At 53.4% G+C, this 24136-nt stretch overlaps 2 protein-coding genes across 5 annotated transcripts in view; one reads left to right on the top strand and one right to left on the bottom strand.

Annotated features, from left to right (window-relative positions):
* The window catches only part of GMDS (GDP-mannose 4,6-dehydratase), a 423518-nt gene extending 416236 nt beyond the window's left edge, over nucleotides 1-7282 (top strand). For all 3 annotated transcript variants that reach the window (XM_075084163.1, XM_075084161.1, XM_075084162.1), the window contains 2 exons: nucleotides 5691-5759; nucleotides 6277-7282. In XM_075084163.1, the coding sequence (XP_074940264.1) occupies nucleotides 5691-5759; nucleotides 6277-6339 (132 nt within the window). In that variant the 3' untranslated portion in view covers nucleotides 6340-7282. The remainder of the gene's footprint in view (nucleotides 1-5690; nucleotides 5760-6276) is intronic.
* An 11023-nt stretch (nucleotides 7283-18305) lies between these two features.
* On the bottom strand, nucleotides 18306-23318 carry FOXC1 (forkhead box C1). 2 transcript variants are annotated; one of them, XR_012659081.1, is made up of 2 exons: nucleotides 18739-23318; nucleotides 18306-18525 (listed from the first exon to the last, which is right to left on the bottom strand). XR_012659081.1 is itself a non-coding variant. In XM_075084160.1 (2 exons), exon 2 carries the CDS (start codon nucleotides 20721-20723, stop codon nucleotides 18987-18989), a length of 1737 nt encoding a protein of 578 aa, XP_074940261.1. In that variant the 5' UTR covers nucleotides 20724-21169; nucleotides 21247-23318; the 3' UTR covers nucleotides 18306-18986. The 2 variants fall into 2 exon arrangements, 1 of the variants encoding a protein (XP_074940261.1); XM_075084160.1 differs by having other exon boundaries at nucleotides 18306-21169; nucleotides 21247-23318.
* Between the last annotated feature and the right edge of the window lie 818 nt (nucleotides 23319-24136).

Raw genomic sequence — 24136 nt, 5'->3', positions numbered from 1 at the left:
CCTAACTGCTCCACCACTCTGCAACAGTGAAAAGAAAAAAATGAAAACTGAGCAACAACACATTACGGCTCATCTTAAATTCCTGAAAATGTTTAATGTGTTCCTTGTTAGGCTTGGGCTTTGCTCATTGATACAGTTTATCTTCCACCTCCTCATATTTACTACGGAGATAGGAGTCTCTTTCTTTATAACTATACTGTTTTTTTCCCTGTTACTATAGATATTATAACAAACACAACCCTTTGCAAAGAAATCAAGCCAGTGCTCTCTGCCTCGTGGATCTCCAGAAGTACTTAGACAGCAGTGCACAGCAGATGCAGTGCTTATTACTGTGGCTCTTTCTGGCATTTGACCTGAGCTTAGCCAAATCATGCACTGAATCTTGCACCAGCAAGGTGCACAGTTACAGGCTCTACAGCTCCGATTTAGTGAAATCTTACTACTTTTCTTAACAGAGTGCACAGGGAATAGCTCAGCTGAAGTCACAGAAACTGCTCTCCAGCGTTGCATCTGGGTTAAGGCATGATGTCCCTGGGCTTGGGGGCAAGTGTGGGAGGACACTATGGAATGGGGCATGAGGGTGATGGTAGAAGAACTGCCTAGTGAGCAATGCGTGCAGCCTCCTCACTATTTGCAAAGAATGCTTTTAACAAGGCTCTGAGCGATGAGCTGCACCAGATACCCATATATACTGTGGGGCTGACATTACTACTGAGATGTGCTACGTGACCCCTCATTAAAAATTGCTATGAAAAATGCTCCCAAAAGTGCACAAAGGGGGTGACTATTTAATAGGATACGCTTTGATATCTACATTACTGAGATACAACTTTTTAGCAGGGGCTGTTGCAATAGGGCAAGGGGTAATGGTTTTAAAGTAGATGAGGGTGGTGAAACACTGGCACAGGTTGCCCAGAGAGGTGGTAGATGCCCCATCCCTGGAAACATTCAAGGTCAGGTTGGACAGAGCCACCAGATCTAGCTGAAGATGTCCCTGCTCACTGCAGGTGGGCTGGACTAGATGACCTTGAAAGGTCCCTTCTAACCCAAACCATTCTATGATTGTATGATAATGGTGAAAATGGAAAATTGCAAGCTAATTAAGAAGCTGTGCTCATTAATTTTTCTTATAATGGGATGAGTTAAAGCTGAAAGGCGACCATTTTAAGAAGGAAATAAGGAAAATAAAACACAAGCCGGGTTTGCAGAAAACTTTGGCCCCTAGTCTCTTGAAATCCTTCCTGACAAAACTTCTCAAGCAAAGAGTGCAAGACTAAACACGCAAGCCAAAGCCTCCACCGAGCTAGGTCTCTGCTCTTTGCTTATGGGAGCTCTGATGTAACAAATCATCTTCCAAGCGATCGTGCTGATTGTGAACGTAACCCTGGCCGCTTTTCAGATGCAGTAAAACTGTTGTGTGCTTAGATCGAGTCTGTTTGTTTTTAGAGGTAAAGCCTTGTCTCTGCTGCAGCGAGCAGAGCTGGGCACGATTCCATTGCAGGTGTCTTACTGAGGACTTGATCTCAGCTTTATTCTGGTGTAAGAGAGAGCAAAAGCTGGCGCTCGGTGCTGGCTTCAGTGAAGGCATATTTTAAAGGGAATCAGCTGAGTTGTAGTCATAAAGAAAGCTTTGGCCTTCTTTCAGGCCATGCTATCTCCTTTTTCTCACATTGTCTTGAGGCTTTAAATTTTCAGTTAAAGTTAATTGAATGAGACAGCGATACATTGCATAGTGAAACCAGATCAATCACTGCGCGAGTCAAAATAGGAGTCATGATGACACTCAGAACAAGAGCTTTGGATATATGATATTTACATTAAAATATTTTACTTTTTTGTCTCATGGTTTTAAAACCAAATTTTAAAATGCCTTACTGCATTGCATAACAAATTTCTCTCTGCTTACCTGTATGTGTTTTTGTGCGTGCATTTGGACAATAAAACTGTATAATCATAAAACAAGATTTAGTAATAATGGGATATTTTCGATACAGTTCCGCTGCCTCATTTACATAAAAGGTAAAACAGGAAAACTCACATTGGATAAACTCGTTCTTTTCTCTGAGAGGCAGTCATATGACAGTGAGGCGCATATAAAGTTGTAGGAGGGTTAACTCTCATATTACGTGGCAACAGAGAATTTGACTGCTGTCTCTTCCACCTTCCTTCCCTTTAAATATTTACCTGGATGTTGTTTGCAACTCTTATCTTGCAGGTAAAACTTGTCATTACTATTCCCTTATGTTAACTGTATTTGCATGGATAATGAGGGCTTGTTCCTCCCAAAACGGATAACTGAAAGCAAAGACTTAATTTTATGTTCGTGATCTGAGTACTGTAAAAACAACAGAAAGCCTTAATCAGTGTTTTCAGGTTTGCAGACTCTCAGCTCAGTATCTAAATCCTCAGGGTTTTCACTGAGTCAAAGGGCTTTGTTTTCCTGTCAGTATGTAAAGCGCAACGCCACAGGAAAAGTTATCCTGCAGGAACACAAAACATGAAGTGGTGTGATTTCATCAGGTGCTTTTCCACCAGGAACGGGGATACTCAGCAGTTTACATTCAGCAGCAGCAGCAGCTGTTTTTCAAGAACACCCCCCCATCTCACCCACGCACCCACCCCCCCAAAAAAAAAAAAATCCATGTTTTCTCCAGTGGAACCTCACCTCTTCTTTCTTTGCTTTCTGATCTGGCTGTACCTCCAGAAAGTGAAGCCCTGACGCTGAAAAATCAATACACTTTAATGATCGGCATGCCAGAGTTTTTTTTGTTTGGGTTGTTTGGGGGTTTTTTTTGTGGATTTTTTTCCTTTTGGAAGCCTGACAGATGCATCTCTGGTTTCAGTGAAAGACTTGAATAATATAAACAAGCAGTCATTCTGTTCCAAGAGAAGCTTTTTTTAATATTCTTATTTTATTGTAATTACCTTATTGTTTTCATATTATGAGCTACTTGTAGAAAAATACAGGAAACATGACTGCAATACAATCCTTTAATCAGGAATAGCTTTGTTCCAGTCATCATTTCCATTCAGTGTTGAAACTTCGATTAATAAGAACAAAATCAGGCCTTGAATTTAGATGTAATATGGTGTTAATATAACGGTTTCATTTGATCTCTGTACCTACTAACTTCTGTGAGACAGCCTTTTAAAAAGTGCCTAGGAGACATTTCGTCCGTAATGCTATTTTCAAGTAAATCTATATACAAAGTAGCATTTCTCAAAAGTACACCAACTTCTTCACAAGAGCCTTTTCAAATCTTATAACATAACTCAGCTGGGGAATTTGTATTATCATATATATTAAATCTTTTTTTTTTTTTTTTTTTCTTGCAGATTACACTATAATACCTTCACTGCATCATTGTTAAGGCATGTGGACTTTTAACGGAAAAAATACTTTTTTTTTTTAATACTTAAATGGATTTAATACACTAGTTGTTAGTGTTATCTCTATGTATTATCCAGCACTGCAAATAACGTCACTTTTACTGATTTGCCACCTCCCCCCAACCTTATTTTGGTCTATTCAGCGGCTGAGTGTTTATGTTTTTGAATGAAGGGCTGGAATTAGGTAAAGTATTTTTTTAGATAAACTGTTTTAACAAAAAGCATTTGCCCAAGAAAGCTAAAAGACTGCTCCCAAGCTGTTCGAAAGCAGAATGCAGCTACATACAGCAGGCAATGGCAAGTTATTCTGTTCTTCCTTGTCCATTTTTTTTTAATGGAAATCCAGTATCCTATATAAGGCTCGTTTTCAAAGGATGTTTTTGATATAAAGATTGTGGATCTAAAATTATTACTTACACAGCGTTTATAGAAATGAAACTCTAAGTTTTACGATATGGTTTTTAGGACTTCAAACTAGGTGGTATTAAAACACCTCACTTCTAGCTAATGGCTTGAATTAGGACTGAATTAAAGGCAATTGTTTTTATACTGAAATTATTATTTTAAGAAGGATTTCCTTGTTTCCAGGCACATATATACACACATACCTAATGTAAATTAAACCGAACTCCAGATAAAAGGCATACTTCCATGAGCACATTAGGGTCTGATCCAAATTTTATCAAAGTTAGTGGGTGTCTTTCCCATTTCAAACCAGGTTTTGCAATCCATATTCACACGACCCTCCAGGGGATCCCTCAAGTTGATGCGGTTTTGCATGACTTGGCCTCAAATGTCTGCTGCAGTTTCTAAAAACCCATTACAGGGCTGCAGTAGGAAATAATTTAGTCTAATTTAAGGAAATCATGGCATTTTTTTATTTTCATATCATTTTGTTCTGATCTGTCTGTTTACTCTTTTCTGAAGGCAGGCTGAAATGCTTTTAGCTTAAAGACTGAACTTGTAAAAATGCTGCCTGGAATAGCCTCGGCAGACGTGTTTGTTCCACATCCCCTTCTTCGGTGCAGTATTTCCTTTGGTGGATTTCCTCTGCTCCTGGAAGCAAGCTGTCTAGCTTTCTGGAGCACAATTATGAAGAAGAATTTCCTACATTTTACTGCACAGGATGAGGTGATTTTGGAAGTGAACATGACCTGAACCACACATGCACAAAAGATAGCATCTGAAAAATGTAGTGTGCGGGCTGCACGGTTAAAAAAACTGCAGCCAGAAAATGCTCGTTAGCTCCACCGCTGGTCAGGCAGTGAAAGAGGGAGAAGAAAGGCAGTCCATGCATTTTTCTGGAAAGCCTGCTGTGTTACCACCATAAAGTGAAATATGTGAGCAGAATTCAGCCTTAGCCTCGTTGCTCTGTAACCAAGCCGGCTTTCTTTAAACCTAGGCAGATCTAATTTTAGTAGTTACTGCTACAGAGAAAAGAAGCTTGTGAGGAGAGATTATATACTTTATTAAATCAGCGCATAGAGTTGGAAAAAGCTAAATATTTAAACACAGTATTTTAATTTTAAAGGAAGATGCAGTCATCTTTTTAATTTAATTAGACATGCAGTCAAAGAAGCTCTTTTCTTGGTTTAATTTTGTTACGTTATTTTTGATGACTCTTTGTGGGATTGTTTTGGTGTGGTAGCACTTTTAATACTTGAACAATAAGGTGAATATGACCAAAGTCTTGGTTTCTGTAATAGTTTCAAGATAATTTCTTTTCATTTATGAGATATTAAGACTTTTCTTTCCATGTGGATGCTCAAAATACCATAGAAAACAATATGTAGGCATTCAAAAGCTGGATGTTCACTACCGTTGCATGTGGTTACCCGTATTCATAACAGTCTTTCAGCATCATCTGTCTGTGATCACATTTTTATTTGAAAGAGAACAGTTGTCATGTTTGCTCTGCGATTTACATTATTTAAATGAAGGGGGGGGGAAGCATTTGAAACAGCTCATTCAATAGCATGACTACTACATATGACAACTTCTTATAAAGTGCTCACCATTATACAGCCATAACTCTGGAGTCCAAACCCCGCGCACACACAAAAACAAAGAATAACTCTTTTGGTCTGAAATAGCCTGGTGAAAGGATGCTGCCTCCTGGTGATTTACAGGCATATGAACTTCCACTAAAATTGCATCTTAAAGAGAAATACTTTGTCCTTGGAAGAGTCCAACAGCAGCTCCGGCCGTGCTCGGCTCACGGGCAAGCGCGAGCAACAGGGAGACCATCAAGGTGGGGAAGGTGGACGCTTCTTGCAGTGCCTTTCTCTTCTTTTCCACAGGATTTTCTACAAGGGGACTGTACCAAAGCCAGACAAAAGCTGAACTGGAAGCCGAGAGTCACATTTGATGTGAGTGACCTTTCTGGCATGCTTTCTACCTGCCAGCTGCTCGTGTCCTCTAAAACCAATCCACAGGGAGGGGAAGGAAAAGGGGGGGGGCTTTCCCATGGGGTAAGTCAGGCACACAGAGAAATCCCGTTTTCGGTACCTGCCCCAGGCTGCTGCTCTTGCTTTGAAGACAGCAGGCATCAATGGCAGCGTGGGGCATCCCTGGTGGCTCTGCCAACCTGCCCGAAAAAGGGCCCGGCAGTTATCAACATTTTGGAAAAGAGCGGGTGCTTGCGCAGGGGTGCCAGCAGGAAGAGGCAGGCCGTGACTTGAGCAAGCCAGTTTCCAGGGAGTCCTGCTGCTCCTGTGACGGAGCTGGGGCCAGGGTCACTGCAGGAAGAGCCCAGCCAAGCCCTGTCCCCTCCATGTCCTGCTGTGGGGTGCTTGGGGGGGTGTCATCATGCTCCAGGGCACTCCTGACGTGCTGCCGTTCATCCCCTGCGCTGGGGGCCTCATCTGCCTCTCTCCCTCCTTGCAGGAGCTGGTGAGGGAGATGGTGGATGCCGACGTGGAGCTCATGAAGAACAACCCCAATGCCTGAGCCCTGGCTGGGCCCGGCAGGCGCCACGGGACCCGTGACGAGGACGTACCCCATGGCCAGCACTGCCATGAGCTGCTGGGGGTGGGGTGGGCAGCCGCCCCTCCCCGTGATGGCTTTATTGCTGGCCTGCCTGTGCGTGGAAGCCCGGTTTTATCCCCCCCCACACCGCCTCCTGGTGCCTCTCCCCCCACACATTGTCCAAAGGTCAGCCCTGCCTGGGCTAAATCTGGCTCCTGACATTAACTGGGGAGGGGTCACACCCCACCCCACCCCCTGCTACTGTACCTGAAGTACTGATAGGCCAGCAAGGCCACTGATTTCCTTGTTTTAATTAATCACCTTTCTGTTACCTAGGACCTCCGGCGCACTTGTAGTACTTTCTGCCATTTGAAAAACAAAAGCATCTTCTGTCCACCACCACCCCTCTCCTCCAGCAGCAGCAACAGCAAACCTCTGGGGTTGACGTGGGCTCGCCATCCCTCCAGCCCTTGCTCCACAGCTTCCCCTCTTCTGCCTTTCCTGAACACTCCCTGTTTTTCTTTCCTGCAGCCTTACCTCCACCCCAGCGGCCCATTTCCACCACTTGAACTCTGTAAAAGTTTGGATAACTTGATATAACTTGCAGTGAAATCGCCTTTTGACCATGCCGAATTAATTCCTAATTGCTGGAATCGCTTTCAAACCAGTCAGAGGGGGCCTGTAAGCCTTTTTCAGATCTTCATTTCAGAGTGTGCATGAGTCACAGAAAGCCTTTTTGTCCAGCACCCTCCCAATCCAGGGATTTAGGGTGTTTTGGTTTTTGCCCTCCCAGAATCAACCAATTCCCCTTCCATCTTCTTCCTGCTTACTATAATTAGACCTCGGATGGGAGCTTGAACCATCTCAAAAGATGACTTAAGAAATAAAAACAAAATAAATAAAAAAGCTTTTAAAAAAATAGAAACTTTAAGGTGAGTAAATATTTTTGCACTTTTCGTGCCAAGGTACCCGGGTTATTCAGAGGTCGTCGAGCCCATACATTTCCCGTTGGTTTAGGATCTTCCACCCACCAATTACTCCCATCGTTTTAGCTATAAAGCTATGCCTCGAAATGAGCAAAGAGCGAGATACACGGGGGGGGCGGGGGAGGGAGATACGCAGGAGATACACCTCCGAGTGCACCCCTTGCTCTTTTACTTCGTGTTGTGGGGGGCATCCTTGTTAAAGGGGGGGGGGGGGGGGGGGATGGAGGGGCTGAGCGCGGAGCTAGGGTCAGTGGCTCCGGGGTCCGGGGGCACCCGGGAGCGGTATGGTGATGGAAGCGGTGCGGCGGAGACGGGACGGGGCGCGGGAGCAGCCTGCGAGGAGCCGGGCTGCCCGAGAGAGAGGGCTCTTTGTGCGCCTGGCCTGGAAGGGCAGGCGTTTGCCAGAGGTGCGGTGGAAAATGTGCGAGCTGGCGGTGGCCGCGGCCTCGGGTGCGGAGGGGCGCGGAGGGGCGCGGAGGGGCGCGGAGCCGTGCGCGCCCGGGCAGCCGGAGCAGCCGCTTCCTTCGGGGTTGTCCCCGCGAGAGCGAGGCCTCGCCAGCACACGCGGAGAGAGGAACGCGGGATCCCGGCCGCTGCTTGGGATCCCTCGCTACAGGTGCACACAGTACGCGCCCTCGCAGGGCGGAGAAAAGAGGGTGCAGCGGAGAGAGAAGGGTGGCCTTCTCGCATTCGTTCCACGCGTGTGAGGCTCTCCAGCCCCCACGCCGCACAGTCTCCGCGGCACGTCGGGGCTCCCCCGGCATAACCCAAGGCCGAGTAAGGCGCGGACGCCCCGTCCGTGGGGAGGCCTGGAGCTCCCTGCGGCGCGGGGGACGCGTGGCGTCTCGCACACATTGCCACTCACCCCCGCCCCGCGTGTACACCTCCACGCGTGGGTCTATTTATACACAGCCTCCCGGGGTGCTTTTCCCCTCGAACGGGTAAGACTCCGCGGCTGCGCCTTTTTTTTTGGAATAAAATAACAATAATCCCCCTCCCCGTGGATGTGTGTACTTTGCATTAGCTATCTCCCCCCCACCCCACAGCGTTCACTCCGCGTGGGTTCTCTGCGTAGCCCTCCGGTGCCGCGGGCTCTGCGGGCCGCCGCACACCCCCACGGCCGAGGGGCTCCCCCGGTGCCCAGCGGTGTACCCCCTCCCTCGCCCGGGGGCAGCCGGGGGCTTCTCGGGGGGTCCGGGCCGCGGCGAGTGGCGGAGGGAAGGGGCGAGCTCCGCCGCCCGGCCGCACCGAGGGCTGCCCCCGGCGCAGCGCCTGGGCCAAGCGGTCACAGGCGGCTGGTGGCGGATCTTTGGTGGCGCACGTAGTAAGTTAAAAAAAAAAAAAGTATTAAAGCGCATTTATGACAAGGTATTTTTGTATTGTTGGGAACTATTTTCTGCTTACAATGATTCACTGGAAGGCTTGCTGGTACATCTGAATATTAGTTCACACATCTTCGCAGAGGGCTGGGAACCTTTACATAAGCTGCCAGTTTTCCTTCGACCTCAGGATTGGGTTTTTCTCTTTTTTTTTTCCTTTGGCAGCTCTAACCGTGGTGCAGTCAAGAGAAGCATTTTTACTCCCCGTTTTCGGTGTCTATATTGGTGGGCGAGGGGGGAAGATGGGAAGGCAAAAATTGGTTATAGACCAAGCGGACCCTCCGAGGTGACCTTGTGCTGGATGTCTTTTTGCGGCTTTTGTAGAAGAAGAAGAAAAAAAGAAAAAAAAAAAAAAAAGAAAAGCTACTGGTCGTGAGAGGACAAAACGTGCGTCCCAGCACTGCCCCGCTGCTTTCTACAATTTGGCAAAGGTCCGAACTGCTTTTCGGTTTCACCACCACCTTCCTTCCCGATTTTGAATTGCTCTTAAAGTACCGCTCTTTGCAATGACCACAGAATCACTCCTTGAAAACGAAATCATTTTTTAAAAAAATATATAAAACCAACACGCGAGGATTTAGGGAGATATCTATATATGTAGCTACCATACCAGTTACAGACTCATGTTCTGTACAACGGTTTAATGTGCATGTCAACCGTTTTGTTGGTGCAGGTAGGGAAAGATACATCCCCCCCCGCCCGTCTCACGTCTCATCTGGGGTCATTAAACCTTCGTTAAGTTAAAAGGCTACTTCCAGCAGTAAATAACCGAGCGTGTCCCCAATCCCCCGCGCCTTTCACAACCGTCCCACCGGCAGCAACCGCAGCGAACAAAGCAAATGGCAAGGTGGGTTTTGCTTTTGCTCCCCGGCGCGCCCGAGAAACGCTTAGCCCGCCTCTGCCGGCTGCGGAGCGGCAGCGCTGGCCGGGAAGGCCCGTCGGTGACCGGGGCCGGGGCGGGGGCGCCGACCCCGACCACCGCGCCCAGGCAAGCGGGGAGGCTCAACCCGTGCCGCTGCTGCGGGAGAAGCGGGAGAGTAACGGCAGCGCTGGGCGGTGGGGGCTGCCCGGGCCGTGCAGGCGGGCAGGGAGCAGGAGAGCGGGCCCGGCGCCTGCCCCCCGGGTTGCGGAGGGCTGGGGCCCGCCCGGGAGACCCGGCCCGGCCGTGCTCGGCCCGGGAGTTGCGGGCTCCCGGCTCCCTGCGCAGCGCCGGGAGTTGCGGGCAGCTAAGGCAGGGCCGCCCCCCATCTCCCAGCCGTAACTCAGCCCCTCGCCTCCGCCGTGAGGGCCGCTGCCCTTCCTCCGGGGCCTGTCTTGCCAAAGGTAGAACTGCCACGAAAGCCGCTTTTTTTTTTTTTTTTTTGACGATTTTTCCCTCTCCCGAGGCCTTTCAGGGGCGCTGGAGACCACCGGCCACTCGTGGGCTGCGAAATCCCCGCCGGGAGCAAGCAGCCTGGCGGGGGCCCTGCGGTGGGGTGGTCCCGCAGGGGCACAAGCTCCTGCCGCCCCTGCCAGAGGGCCGGGGCGGGGGTCGGCCCTGCCCCGCCGCCCTCCTCCCCGGCCCCGCCGCGGAAGGCCGGCGAGACAAAGCGACAGGGGGTTTCCTCGGGGTCGCGGAGCAAAACCGCCAGCGCCATCTAAAAATACACCTCCTGCTCGCAGCGTCAGCCTGAAGGGTAAAAAGCAAAGGGGGGCGGGGGGAACAGACCCGCTACCCGGGCGCGCACAAGCCGGGCTAGGGACGTGGTGGGAAATGGCTTCACGGCCAGCTCCGGCCGCTCGGAGACGGATCGATTGCCCTAAGTGTATTTAGGGAAACAAAACTTAGGTGTAAGCTGGGGGAAACGGTGGAGTCCCCCGCCTCTCCACACACACACACACCCCCCCACACACACACCGGCCCCTTGCACCTCAAGCAGCCGCGCCCCCCGGGCGGACATGAGGGTCACATCCTCTTCCCTCTCCTCGCCCGGCCGGGCGGGCGGACACGGGGCTGCCCCGGGGCAGCGCAAGGAGACGGGGACCGGCCTCTCCGGCCGGGGGTCGCCGCCCACCCCGCTCGCCTCTGGGCGGCAGGTTTGCAGGGGTGGGAGGCGAGGGGAGGCCCCCCAGCCCGCTGGCAGGGCCGCGCTCCCTGCCTCCCCGTGTGACCCCCCTTCACCTCTGATAGTTCGCTGGCGGAGCATTGTCTCCAGACACAACAAACGCAGAAAGGAGCGCTGGAGCAGGCAGAGCTCCAACGTTTTGACGGGTGGAAGAAAAACATCAACAGATACTTTGCAATTATTTGGTGATGGGGGCTAGGGGAGGCGGGCGGGGGAGAGGCCGGTTCGCGGCAGCAGACGCTAATTGCAACCTTTGCTTTGCTAATGAGATCGCACCGGTTCATTCCGCGCTCCGTCCCCCCCTCCCCGCTCCTTTACCCCCCTTCCGCTCCCGGCGGAGCGCTTCGGGGGCGGGGAACGGCGACGGGAGAAAACGGTAATTTTTCTGCAATTCGTTATTCGGGGTTTAAATCCATCCCATCCTTGAGAGGCGAGGTTAGAAGCGCTGGCCGGCTGAGGGAAAGAGGCGAGCAGCTTCTCGCTGGCAGAAGCGGGGTGCGGGAGCGCCCGGATCCCGACCGCCGCCCCGCAGCCTGCGCCCCGCACCCCGCCGGGCTCCCCCTCCCGGGGCGACGGGGCTTGCTAGAGCGACGTGCCCCTCCGCTGCAAACATATCTCACCCAGTCGGAGCGGGGAAATACCTATCTGTACACACACATATACAGAAAGAGCTCCAGTAGAAACCCGAATCAAAAAGGCACTGCGAATGTATTTATACTGGGCAATCTTGAAAGCACCGACGTTGTTTAAACAATTCTCTTCTGCTTTGGACGATATTATCAGTACTTTTACATTATCGTTCAATGGAAAACATTCTTCTTTTTCCTTATTTCAAATATTTATTTAAAAAAAAAATTAAACTCGGCCGCTTAAAAGTTCTGGCAAGTAAATAAATTCCAGGAGCGGTGGGGGGAAAACGGCAATGGCGTTTCTTCTAAACCGAGCCCTTGCCTTCCGAGGGACGACGGCTGAAGCGATATGACCTGTTTATTCATCGATTCATATAATATATAAATATCCTGAACTCATGAGTGTAATAATTTGCGTTTTTTCTGCTGGAGGAAATTCAGCTATTTTAAGAGTTAATGGTTCTAAATGTGTTGGTTTTCCTGCATTCTCCCCAGAGGTGATGGAGGCTGGAAAGGAGGGGGGATTCCAGTTTGGGGGTTTCATTGTTGTTGTTTTAATTCTGCTGCAAGCAGCCTCAAGCAGCTGACCTGAATGTGGGGTAATATACTGCACAACCAAGCCCCCTGACACCTAAAGGTCAGGTGAAAGTCTCCAGCAGGTAAGTCGCGGGCCGGCTGCCCGCCAAGCTCACTTGCTCTCTGCCTCACAAATTGTTCCCTTCTGCCCACCCAAGTCGTTTCAAGCTGTGTTTATTTAGGGGGCAAAAAAATTGCCGACCACCCAATTCCCATTCAGCCGGAGAGCTTGTGAGCTCTCACCGGTAGCCCGGGCCGCCTTTTCTTTTCCCCATCCCAGTGCTTTTTAATAGTTATTATTTTGCGGCACACGCATAAGAAGGAAGGCGCAAGTTACGGGCCTACAAGGTCGCGGAGATGGGCGCAACAGAGGCGCTTGCTTGGGGGGGCCGAGGGCGAAATCACCCCTCCCCAAACACCGTGCCGCCTCAACGGAGGGAGCGTTTGCTGTTGCCTCCCCGGCCTCGCAGTACGAAACGTCGGCGGGCTGGCGAGGCCGGGTCAGGACAAAACCGAGTACCTCGGAGTGCATGGGCTTCCCTGCGGGGCTGTGCCGCGTCCTCCCTCACTCCCTCCCTCCCTCCGCGCCGCGGCCCCCCGACGGCCCCGCTCTGCCGCGCCCGGTCCCCCTCCGGCACCCACCGCCCCTCGGTGGGTCAGCAAATATCGCCTCCGTAGTCGCTTCCCAGCTCTCTGGATGCCAGCAGCGTTCCCACCAAACTAAACCCAAGGGCTGAGGGGTTAGTTGCAAGTGACACCGAGGGGCCCTGCTCCTGCCGGACCAGCCGCAGTGACCCTCGTGAGAGCTGGGGCTTGCTTCTCCGGCCCTCCAAGCAGGCCTTTTAGGACGGCTTCCTGCAAAATGAGGGCGTCCTGTCCTCCTCTACGCACCCGGCCCTTTGCTACCGCTGTTCCCATCGCCAGCCCCCGGCTGCGGCAGGGATAACCTGCCCGTTGCCCTAGGTGCTTGTGTAAAGTTTTAAGGGGGTTTGCGCAGCATCGCTGCGAGGAGTCCCCGCTGCCCGCCGCGGTCGCGCTGCGCAGCGTCCGGCAGCGGGGCTGCACCCCCGGCCCCGCAGAGAGTCCCCCGAGCAAGGAGCCGGCCCTCCCCCGCCGATGCGGCTATTGTTTCGTTCAATTAGGCTCCGCTTGATAAAAAACAATCGCTCGTTAACCCTCGCCCTCCTCCTCCCCGGCTGGTGTGTTGTGAATGGCGACATCGTCTCCCTTGACCCCCGTCTCCTTTTCTGTCTTTCTGTCCCCTGAAAAATGATTCCGCGAGCTCTGATTGAATTTTATTCCTTCCTGACCTGGCCCGTTTTTATTGCATGGACACCATCAATCTTGACCTAACGCGACGTTTGTTTATTACTTTGGAAAGAAGCGAATGGCTTTATGAGCCCCAGCGTCATTAAACCAGGAGGGCTACGCTCACCGCGGCACCGCACCACCTTTGGGGCGGATTCACAACAGAGACAAGCCGCCGGGGAGGCGAGGAAGAAGAGGAAAGTAAAAAACAAAACAAAACAAAACAAAAACCTAAAAAAATAAAACCACCACGCGGAAAGGGTAAGTGGGATCCTCCCAGCCTGCCAATTCGTGTGCGAGATGCCGGCGGATCGAAACCCATGCACGTCCCCGGGGAGCACCCAGCAGCTCCTTTACACCACACTCCAGGCCCGCTAGGTCCAGGCGGAGCGCCTCTTGCGCGGCTTGCCGCTTAAACTTGTGCTGGCCCTCCGCGCCGCACCGCGCCACCTGCGCCCCCGCGCAGGGACACCTCGGCCTCGGGGTCCCCGACGGCGCCCAGCGCCGGGCTCCTCATCGCCCTGAACCCCCCAAAAAAACCCCACCGGCCCATCTCAAAACGAGGGAAGTATTTCGCCAGCGTGCCCGGCCACGGCGCGGGGAACCGGGGGGAAACATGGACTCATCACGCCGAGAGGCTTAAATTACTTTACAAGCGAAATTAATTGAAAGCTAACGTTTAATTAGCGGTTGCTGTTGAAATGAGTGATTTCGGGAGGAGGGTTGGGGGGAGGGTTTCTAAGCTTCGCACCGCAGCCCTCCCGTACCTGCCTGCGTGCTGCGCAGCCATGTGCGCGCCTCGGCGCTGCACGCTTTTGCCTACGCAATCAAGACGGCGTAGTAAAGACTGCGCATTGCTACCTCACGCTCATCTTCACGTGGGTGCCGAGACGCGCTCACCCCAGCCCACCCATCCCCCCAACCCCCCCCCCGCGACCGTGCGCGACGGCTCCTTCCTGCGCGGCGGCACCACGCCGCCTCCCGCAAAACGCGCACCGGCCTTTGCGTGCGCCGTTTGCGACTCGCCCGCAACGCGCAAGCAAAGCCGCCAGAGCCCAGCGCGAAGCTTAAAGCTCGCCCCGCTCCGGCCGCGTTATTTCTGGGGAGGCGAGGGCACAGGACACCCTGCCCCCACAGCACAGTCGGCTGGTCAATCCGCTGCCACCCCCAGGGCTCCCGACAGCGTTACGAAGTTAAGCCCGACTATGAAAACAGCCCCGCGCTAATTTCGGAGCGCTTTCCCCGAACTTCGTGACTTCCAGAAAGGGCCCCAGATACCGTAAACCGGCCGTTTGGAAACATTCCCTTAACGTCTCCATCCACAACACAGTCTCACCGTGGTCTCCCTCTGACCTGGCCTGCGGGGGTAGGGAAGGGGTTTTAACCCCTGTCCTCTCAACTACTTGCATGCACTCCTCTGCTATTTTTTTTAATGACGTTTGCAAAACATAATATGAATTGTCACTCGCTTTAAGAAGAAATTCCGAGGAGAAAACTTAGAAGGGAGAATATTCCTTTTCTCTGCGTTTTCTTCAGTTTAAGTGACAGATGAGCAAATGCAAGTAAGAAACCACCAGAACCAGCTAAAGGGAATGGTCCCTCAAGTTAATAAAAAAGAAAAAAAAAAGGGTGGGGTGGGTTTTTTTTTTTCCCTAGATGAAAAGCAAAGCAATAGTTTTGGAAAAAAATAAAATCAGCTTGAGCTACAAATACAACACAAAGCGCCGTGCTAACCTGGCACCTAACGGACCGCTCTGCAGGCAAGGCTGGGGCCGCGTCCCCGCTCGCTGTGCGCGCCGCCACCAAAGACGCAGAGGCCTTACGGATGCACCTTCCAGCCGCCGCCTGGGCGCACGTCCGTGCCCACCTCCGCGCAGGGTCGCACCGCGTCTCTTTCGGCCTTCAGGGCTAGCCCAGCTCTGCCGGGAGACAATCACAGGTCAGAAGGGACGCTCGGTTTTGCCTCCTGCTCGCAAGGGGACGGACCAGAGGGACGAGGGCCCGGGCCCCGCTGCCCGCAGTTGCTGGCGCTGACCCCCTTTAGGGGCAGGAGCGCTGCGCGCCTGCGGTCGCCCCGCTCCGCTGCTCTGCCCCAGCCCGGGAAGGTTTCTAGCAAGGCCACAGGGCCTTCCCCGCCGCCAGCAGCGGCAGCAGCGGCGTGTCGGGCCGGAGGCACCGGCCTGTGCCCCGGGCGGGCGGCCTCCTGCTAACCGAGCCCGCATGATTCAGTGCCTACGGGGCGGGGGGACACACACACGACACCCTCTGCACCCCTTAATGTTGTGTTCGTTGCGAATAACTTCTGTGCGGAGGGGGAGAACAGAAAAAAAAAAATAGCCAACCGATAATAACGTTTTGTTTTAAAACCCAAGCCGAAGCACGCGTGTGCGGGGAGCCAGCCCGTCGCAGCCAGAACCGGCAGGTGACCTTCCGCCGCGACCACGCATGTCACTTCAGGAAAGGGATCCCCTCCCGGGGGCTGGGGGGGCGGGCAGAGGATCCCGCCACGACCTACCTGGAGGCCTAGCGGGACGTTTGCCTTCGCCCCCTCCCTGCCTGCCAGCCGCCCCCCCCGGCCAGGCGAGCCGCCTCCACCCGCCCCTTTTGCAGCCAGAACCGCGGGGAGCGCAGGTTGCGCGTTTCCTCCTCCTCCTCCCCCCCTCCCCGCGGTGCCGGGGCCGCGGAGGGCAGCGGGCCGCCCCGGGGCATTGGCAGTAATTATAGACGGCACTTGTTCAAGCCCCACACTGCCCCCCAGGCCTCCCCAGCTCCCCTAGTCAAGCAGCACCACTGACAATGCAACGGGTGATTAAACAAGCCTTGCTAACAACTGCTTTCCCTCCGATTTATTTTCGCCACAAACACCCTACCGCTGGAGACGGCCGAGCAAACCCAAAATACAGGAAAGCCGGCGCCCGATCGCAGCAAAAATAACAGGCAAATAGTACATGCGACCGCCTCTCTACCCTCTCCGTTCTTTAATTTTTAGTTTTATTTTAAATACCGGGCGGGGGGGAGGGGGGACAGCGTTACCGTGCAGCCACCCCTCTGGCAAACCCAGCTGCCGGGGGCGGAGGGAGGGAGCTGCCGGCGCCGGGGCTCCCCTTTCCGAGGAGGGGGAGCGAAGGAGGGAGGCGGCCAAAGCCCCGCCGTGCCCCCGGCACCGCAAGCCCGGGCACAAGGAGAGGGGAGGCGGGAGCCGCCGGCTCGGCTGCGCCCCGCTCGGGACCGGGACAGGGACGCTGGGGAGCAGAAGGTGAGCCCGAGCGGGAACAGGGCACCTTTTGTTTCCCTTTATTGGTGAAAAACGGGGAGCTACGATTAATACGTGCCCCCCGAAGCGAAGGCGATCAGCTTTGCTCGTCCTTCCCTTCAGCTTTACCATAACCGGACGACGGAGCGTTTTGAGTTTCTCTCACCCAACTTAGCAAACAAATAAATATAAACAAGGCCGGTAATCTCTTTAGAGGCACTAGCACGAAAAAAGCAGAGACTATGCGGTACTTAAATAAACATATTTTAAGCCAACCTTGTAAAACGACACACCCCCACACACACCCCCGTTTCATTCGATCTGCTGAAGGTGTTTTCTGAATATTAGATTATTGCTTTGGAGGGGGAGCACAGCTCAAAAGCGAGGTAATAAGGTTTAACTGTAAATACCGTGGTATTTATTTACAGTGTAACCCTTTACAATGCAACAGCAATTACTGCTAAGTGTTGCCTTTAGATAAGAGATACTGATAGGAAACTGTATTATCTTGAAAGCAAACTTTAGGCCTTAAATCTCTCTAATCAAATAATCTTCTTCCCAAGTCTGACTGACAAGGCAGATTCTTTTAAGTTAATGAATTTATTGCATTTTGGTGGTTATTTACAAAGGGGGAAGGTGATCCCCATTGCCCGTAGGTTCTTAATTGCAAATTGTCCAGAAGGTGAGATTCTTGATCTGACAAGATGTCAGTCTGTGCAGCACTCATCTACTACCCTGGTAGTAATTTTTTTTCCTCCCGATTTAAGGAAAAAGGAGAGAGGGAAAGAGACAAAAAAAATATAAAAATAAAAAAATTCCCGAACAACTATATAGGAAAAATTCCCACACAAACTCTTTCTGAAATAATTTCAGTCCGAGCAATTGGGGCACTTCCAAGAGACCAGCAATGTCCCTAAAGGACAGGAGTAAAGCAGAGCTAGAAATGTGTAAGGACAGGCTGTACGAGCACCCTTTAATCCAACTAATTTTTTTTTTTTTTCCTGAAATAAAATAGTCTTTAAAAATATATATTACAGAAGCGGCTTCACGGACGTGATTGCGCGCACTGCTACCAATTCTACGAAGCGGCGATTTATACGCTTACATTGTATTTAAGAATACACGTACTACAGAATATCTGGCATCTGCTATACATCGTGGGGTTTAGAAACACAGGCAATGCGTATATGACGCTATGACTAAATACGTAATCCTTCTTTAAATATAGATACATATGGAAATCCTATGTATAAATACATTTGAAATACACACGCAGAGATGGATAGCTCGATATATACACGGTTACACAAGGGCAGGAACCTCGTGCATGTACTTCTACCTCGGAGTTATCGCTTCATATATCCTTACATAGGCACGTTATTTAAGAAGCCGTAACATAGTCACACTACTGTGCATGGTCAAATGTTTCCAGGTCTTGCCCATTAATTGCTAAGAAAACGTGTTTGTTTATTTGCCAACTCAGAGCTGCCACGGGAAAGTATTTTTTTCCTAGCGGATAAGGCGAGCTGACTAAGTGGAACATATTGCAGAAGAGACTGAAAAGGGATTTTTTCGACCTGGCAGTTCCTAAATGGTCTTTGGAATTTGTGCGGAGGGGAACGAGCTGTTCCAGCGACAACGTTAGTTATGAAATCCCTTTTCCCTCTCTTTCTCTCGCTCTCTAAGTGAAAGTATTGAAATATACAGACGTGTAAAGGATCATTCCAACTGAATGGTAATTTATTAATAAACAAACAATGCAATACCTTCAGAATATTTTCAACAAAAAAAAAAAAGAAAAATATTGATAGAATAAGATTAATACAGTTTCCCTTTTTATATATAGTGAAAAAATCAGCGTTTCAGTCAATTTTAACGTCACTTTTCAGGGAAGGGGGAAACACTTTCTGGCGTTTGGTCCGCAACATCCAACTACAAATTAAAAATAAATTACTATGTCGCAATTTACATTTTAAAACAAGTCCTTGCAAAAGAGGAAGGCGGGGGGAGAGGGGAGGGAAGAAGCTGGAACTCTACGCTGGACTTTTCGCCCCCTTTTAAACACGGGGCATGCCAATACCTTAAGGGATGGGGAAGAGGTGGGGGGAGGAAGTATTTCTCAAAGCAATTAAAAAAAAAACTTACGTGTTATTGGAGTAACACTGTCCTTTAACAAACCAAGACATGCTTTGGGGCTGTCTCTGTACAAAAGCTTTTCGCGTGAGCCCGCTTCCCTCCGCGGGCGCGGCGGGGGCCGGCGGCGCGGCGGTGTCCCCGCGGTGGCGGTGTCCCCGCGGCGGTGGCGGTGTCCCCGCGGCGGTGGCGGTGTCCCCGCGGCGGTGGCGGTGTCCCCGCCGTCTCCCCGCGGTGCGGCGCGGCGCGACGCGGCGGGCTCAGAACTTGCCGCAGTCGTAGACGAAGGCCCCGGAGGTGCGGTAGAGCGGCTGGCTGCCGGGGAAGGCCATCTGACAGCTGCCGCCGCCCCCCGCCCCGCCGCCGCCGCCGCCGCCGCCGCCACCGCCCCCCGCCCCGCCGCCGCCGCCGCCGCCGCCGCCCGGCGAGGCGCTGAGGCCCAGCCGCGGCGCCTCGAAGACCTCCCTCGGGGCGGCGGCGAAGCCCTGCTGCGGCCCCGCGTAGCCCGCCGCGCCCGCCAGCGGGCCCAGCTCCCCCGCCGCCGCCGCCGCCGCCGCTGCCGCCGCCGCCGCCTGGTTGAGGTACCAGGAGGCCAGGCGGCCCTGGTGCGGGTGCGGGTGCGGGTGGTGCCCCTCCTGGTGGCCGCCCGCCGCGCCGCCCAGCCCGCCGTGCCCCAGCGCTCCGCCGCCCCCCGCCCCGCCGCCCCCCGCCCCGCCGCCGCCGCCGCCGCCGCCCGCGGGCATGGCGTAGTCGGGCAGCGGGTCCTCGGCGGGGCTGGCGGCGGCGGCCGGGGGCAGGTGGCCGGGTCGGTCGGCACCGCCCGCCGCCGCGTAGAGGCTCATGGCCTGCATGTTGCAGTGGTAGGTGCCGGCGGCGGCGCCGGCGGCCGCCTGGCCGCAGGGCGAGCCGTAAACGGAGCTGTGTCCCGGCGAGTAGCCGCCGAGGGAGAGGGCGGGCGGGATGCCGGTGCGCGGGGCGGCGGCGGCGGGGGCCAGGAGGCCGGCGCCCAGCTCGGCGGCGGCCTGCGGCGAGCCCCGCAGCGAGGTCATGATGTTGTCCACGCTGAAACCCGGGCCGTGGTGGTGGGGGGGCGGCGGCGGGGGCGGCGGCGGGGGCGGCGGCGGCGGCTCGGGGCCCTCCAGGCTGAGGGAGCGGCTGGAGGGGAGGGTGCTGCGAGGGCTGCCGCCGCTGGAGAGGCTGCTGCTGCTGTCGGGGCTCTCGATCTTGGGCACGGTGCCGAGCGGCGGCGCGGCGCCCGGGGGGGACACGGCCTGCGGCGGCGAGGCCGTGCCGTTCTCCGTCTTGATGTCCTGGATGCGGACGGGCGGCGGCGGCGGCGCGGCGCTGCCCCCGGCGGGGCCGCCCTCGGGCTCGGCGGCCGCGGCGGCGGCGGCGGGCGGCGGCGGGCGCGGCGGGGCATGGTCCTTGAGGTGCAGGCGGTCCTTCTCCTCCTTGTCCTTGACGGCGTCCTTCTTCTTGAAGCGGCGGCGGCGGCGGAGGAAGCTGCCGTTCTCGAACATGTTGTAGGAGTCGGGGTCGAGGGTCCAGTAGCTGCCCTTGCCGGGCTTCTTGTCGTCGCGGGGCACCTTGACGAAGCACTCGTTGAGGGAGAGGTTGTGGCGGATGCTGTTCTGCCAGCCCTGCTTGTTGTCCCGGTAGAAAGGGAACCGCTCCATGATGAACTGGTAGATCCCGTTCAAGGTGATCTTCTTATCGGGCGCGTTCTGGATGGCCATGGTGATGAGGGCGATGTAGCTGTAGGGCGGCTTCACCATATCCTTGGGCTGCGGCGGCGGCGTGTAGGGCCCGTAGGCGCGGGCCATGCCGGCCGGGTACTGCTCGTGGGCCGGGTGGGAGTACATGCTCATCGGGGCCGGCATGGCCGTGTAGCCCCCGCCGGCCGCCGCCGCGGCGGCTCGGTAGTAGCTCTGCTCTCCGCCGAGGTACGGCACCACTCCCAGGGAGTTGGGACTGGACACGGAGTAGCGAGCCTGCATGTCCTCCCGTCAGCTTTCCCCCACCCTCCCCGCCGGACCAAACAGCGCGTCCCTTCCCCCTCCACCCCTCCGCCGCTCCGCGGACCGAGCTGGACCGGGCGGCCGGGCAACCCCCACCCCCCCACCCCCCCGGCGGAGCGCGGAAAAAGGGAGGAAGAATAACGACGGCAGCGCCGAAAGTCTCCTCTTCTTCGCCCAGGAAAGCCCACCGGCAAGCTCCGCACTCCACCCGGAGGGGGGGGGTTCAAAAAAAAGGGAAAAAAAGGAGGGCAGTGAAAAAGGGGAAAAATGCTTTTAAAAAGAAAACGGGGGAGGGAAAAAAAAAAAGTAATCGCAGCGGAGAAAGCAACTTCCAAACGCAGAAAGAGTATTAAGAAAATAAAACCTTTGCAAAGAGGCTCCCACGCTCCCAGTTCCTTGTTCCACGGGGATCTGCAACAAGTTGTCTGCAAAGGAGGGACAAAAGTAGAGGGATGTGTTTTGTTGGCTTTTTTTAAGCGAGCAGAAGAAGAAAAAAATCCACCTTCCCGATCTCCCAGTGCAAAGTCTCCCTGTCTCTCTCCCTCTCGCTTTTTTTCAGTCTCTTTTTCAGTCGCAGGCTGCTTTGGGAAGCATCGGAAAAACTCCTGAACTTTTGAGCATCCGTCACCACGGCGAGAACTTTTTTACGCACTTACAGTTTTCTCCCTTTTTTTTTCCTCCCTCTCCTCTCTCGGTCTCCTTTTTTTTTTTTTTTTCCTCTCCTTTTTTTTTTCTTTTCCTCCTTTTGCGGGCGGCCCAGCTCCGCCCCGCCGAGCCGCGGCGGCCAATGAGGGCCGGGAGACACCCGGGGCTCTGAATGAGGAGGGAAAAAAAAAAAAGAGGAGCGAGCGAGTAAAAAAAAAAAAGAGAGAGAGTAAAAAAGAAGGAGGGGGGAAAAAAAAACCCCGCAGCAGCCCTGGGAGCTGCAGCTCTCGGGGACCGGCCACACACGCTCGCCGGCACACGCGGGCGCCCTGAGCGCCGCCGAGCCCCGGGCTGGCGCGGGCCGCTGCGCACCCGCGGGGAACCTCCCGCGCCCGCGCATTTTGCGCGCCCGTGCCCTACTGCCCCGTGCTTGCCCGCCCACCCGCGTCCTTACGCGCGCGGTCACCCTCGCACACGCACGACGTGCATGCTTGCACCAGCGTCTGTGTGTACATATGTATGTATATGCTCCCCCGGAGCTCTTCCCACCCACGCGCGCACCTCGCGCTCCGCCACGCGTGTTTCTCCCCCACTTGTTTGTTTCTTTCGCTCGTTCCTCTGTTTTCCCCCCGCGCTCCCGCCGGGCTCCCCCCTCCCCTTCCCTGCGGGCTGCCGCCTGTGTCAGCGGGCAGGCTCCACGGAGGTGCGCCGGCTCGCTCCCTGCCCTCCCCGGGCACGGGGCTCTGCCTCACCCCGGCTGCCTTCCACCCGCCACGCCCGCGGGGACGGAGGGGAAAATGGGGGTGGGGGTCTGGGGGTGCGTGGGGTGAGACGCCCCTGCCCCCAGCAGCAGCAGCCACCCAGCCCGCAGCCAGCTGCCTGCCTGCGTGGCCAAACGCCGCTGAAGAGATCGCATTCCTCCGGTTGACAGGGCTTTGACGAGTCCTCCAAAGCTCCTCTCTATTAATCAGCCACCAAGGGCTTCCCTCCCTCCGCCTGCAAAGCAAGCGCCCGTTGCCTCCGCTGTTTGTAAACACGGGCGCGGTTCTTTGTGCGGGGTCTTTAGCTCGCTCGTTCAGGTAATCTTTACAGACCTTCTGGGATGTGATACGGAAAGCGGGTCCTAGGTTTACTTATGTATTTATTTAAGACGGAGAGGGGCATACTTGTGTTCCTGAGCTGCTTCAGAGCGGACTCCGTGATATGCAGGTGTGTCAAAAAAAAAAAAAAAAAAAAAAAAAGTACGCTAAAATGAATGTTTCTTAAACTGTTTGGCCGGTTCTGCTGGGAAGATTTGGTTTGCGTTGCTGTTGCCTTTGTCTAAATATCCGAAAGAATATCTGGGCTCTGATCAGAATAACACTGTAACGGGAACTCAAAGGGTGCAGAGAGTGAGGGCTCGGTTATTATTTTTTTTTTTTTTAAATTTCCCTTTTAATTTGCTGTTACATTTTAAGAAAGAAGATTTCCTTTTCGTCGTACTTGACACACGAGGAGATTCGCATGCATATTGCACAGTGGTATTTTACCAGTACTTCAGATACTCGAAATCCAAGCCGGTGCTCTTCATTCATTTTGCAGCCTGTACCTCTGAAACTTCATTAGCGTTAATAATAGGTCAGCTGAAAAGAACAAGCTGAAATCTATTTTAAGGCGTGGAATTTGTACGGGAAAGACGTGTGTGTGTTTGTGAGATGAATTACCCTCCCTGATCTTGTGACACCACAAATACGTCAAAAGACCCTTTTGGCTTCACTGGTTTCAGACCCCCTTTCCTCACTTTTTACTGTGATCGATTGCTTTGGGGATCATGTCTCTGGAGCGTGTTAAAGGCGCATCGTTTGCTTGGTGGTATTTTAGCGGGTATGACCCTTCCTCTGAAACACCAATCCGTTGGTTAATTAAAAAAAAATAAAAGTATGTATTTTACATGAGATGCAAGTAATGTGAAGAAGGTAATTTATATAGCCTAATATCTGCTCCTTTTCATAGTCAAACATAACGGGTCTCCTTTTGGTAATAAATGTCAGTCCTTTAATGGTGAATACATTATCCCGTTTAGCCTGTTGTATTTCATCGGCTGGAATCTTTCACCTGCTCCTGCCTAATTACACGTTTTTCCCTTTCCTCCCACCACGGCAGAATTAATAAATGTGCAAGCACTGGACTAGATGTCAATTCCAACACTTTATATTTTCAAAACTCTCTCTCGCTTTGCTAAAAAAAAAAAGAAGAAAAAAGGGCATTTTAGCACGTTTCCATGCAGCCCAGGTCATCCGGTTTTCCCACGGTATTACCTGCCGTTAAAAACAATTTCCGTGGGCTTCCCGCTCGCTCCCACGAGCGGCCGCGGTAACGTGCCGCTGCCAGAGCCGGACCCTTTACAGACTTTTTCTTTTTATCTGGACAATGTTTATGGTAGCGAAGCTGTTTCTCAGGCAGAGGCTGGAGTAACACCGAGAAGTTTCAGCACAGAGAAGGGGGGGGGGTATTAATCCCCTGTAATTTGCATCTGATATATTTTGCAATAGCCGCGCTGATGCTATAATTGCGAACTGACGCAATTACTACTGTGTGTTAAGTTACATACCTCAAACCAGCAGGACTCTGGTTTCTCTAGTCGAGGCACAAAAGTCACCATTGTGAAGGTTCATGGAGGGATTTGGGGTTTTGCGGGTGTGCGCAGGGGGGGAGGGAACGGGTTTCGTGAGGCAGGAATACGAGTTGTTCCCCCCTCCCCACCTCCC

Source organism: Phalacrocorax aristotelis, chromosome 2 (genome assembly GCF_949628215.1).
Source record: "Phalacrocorax aristotelis chromosome 2, bGulAri2.1, whole genome shotgun sequence".
Classification (NCBI taxonomy): Eukaryota; Metazoa; Chordata; class Aves; order Suliformes; family Phalacrocoracidae; genus Phalacrocorax; species Phalacrocorax aristotelis.
Note: the sequence above shows the minus strand (reverse complement) of the source record. Positions and strands in the feature narration are given on the sequence as shown.

Coding starts and splice junctions, on each gene's coding strand:
- FOXC1 (XM_075084160.1), bottom strand. CDS start 20,723: ATGCAGGCTCGCTACTCCGTGTCCAGTCCCAACTCCCTGGGAGTGGTG.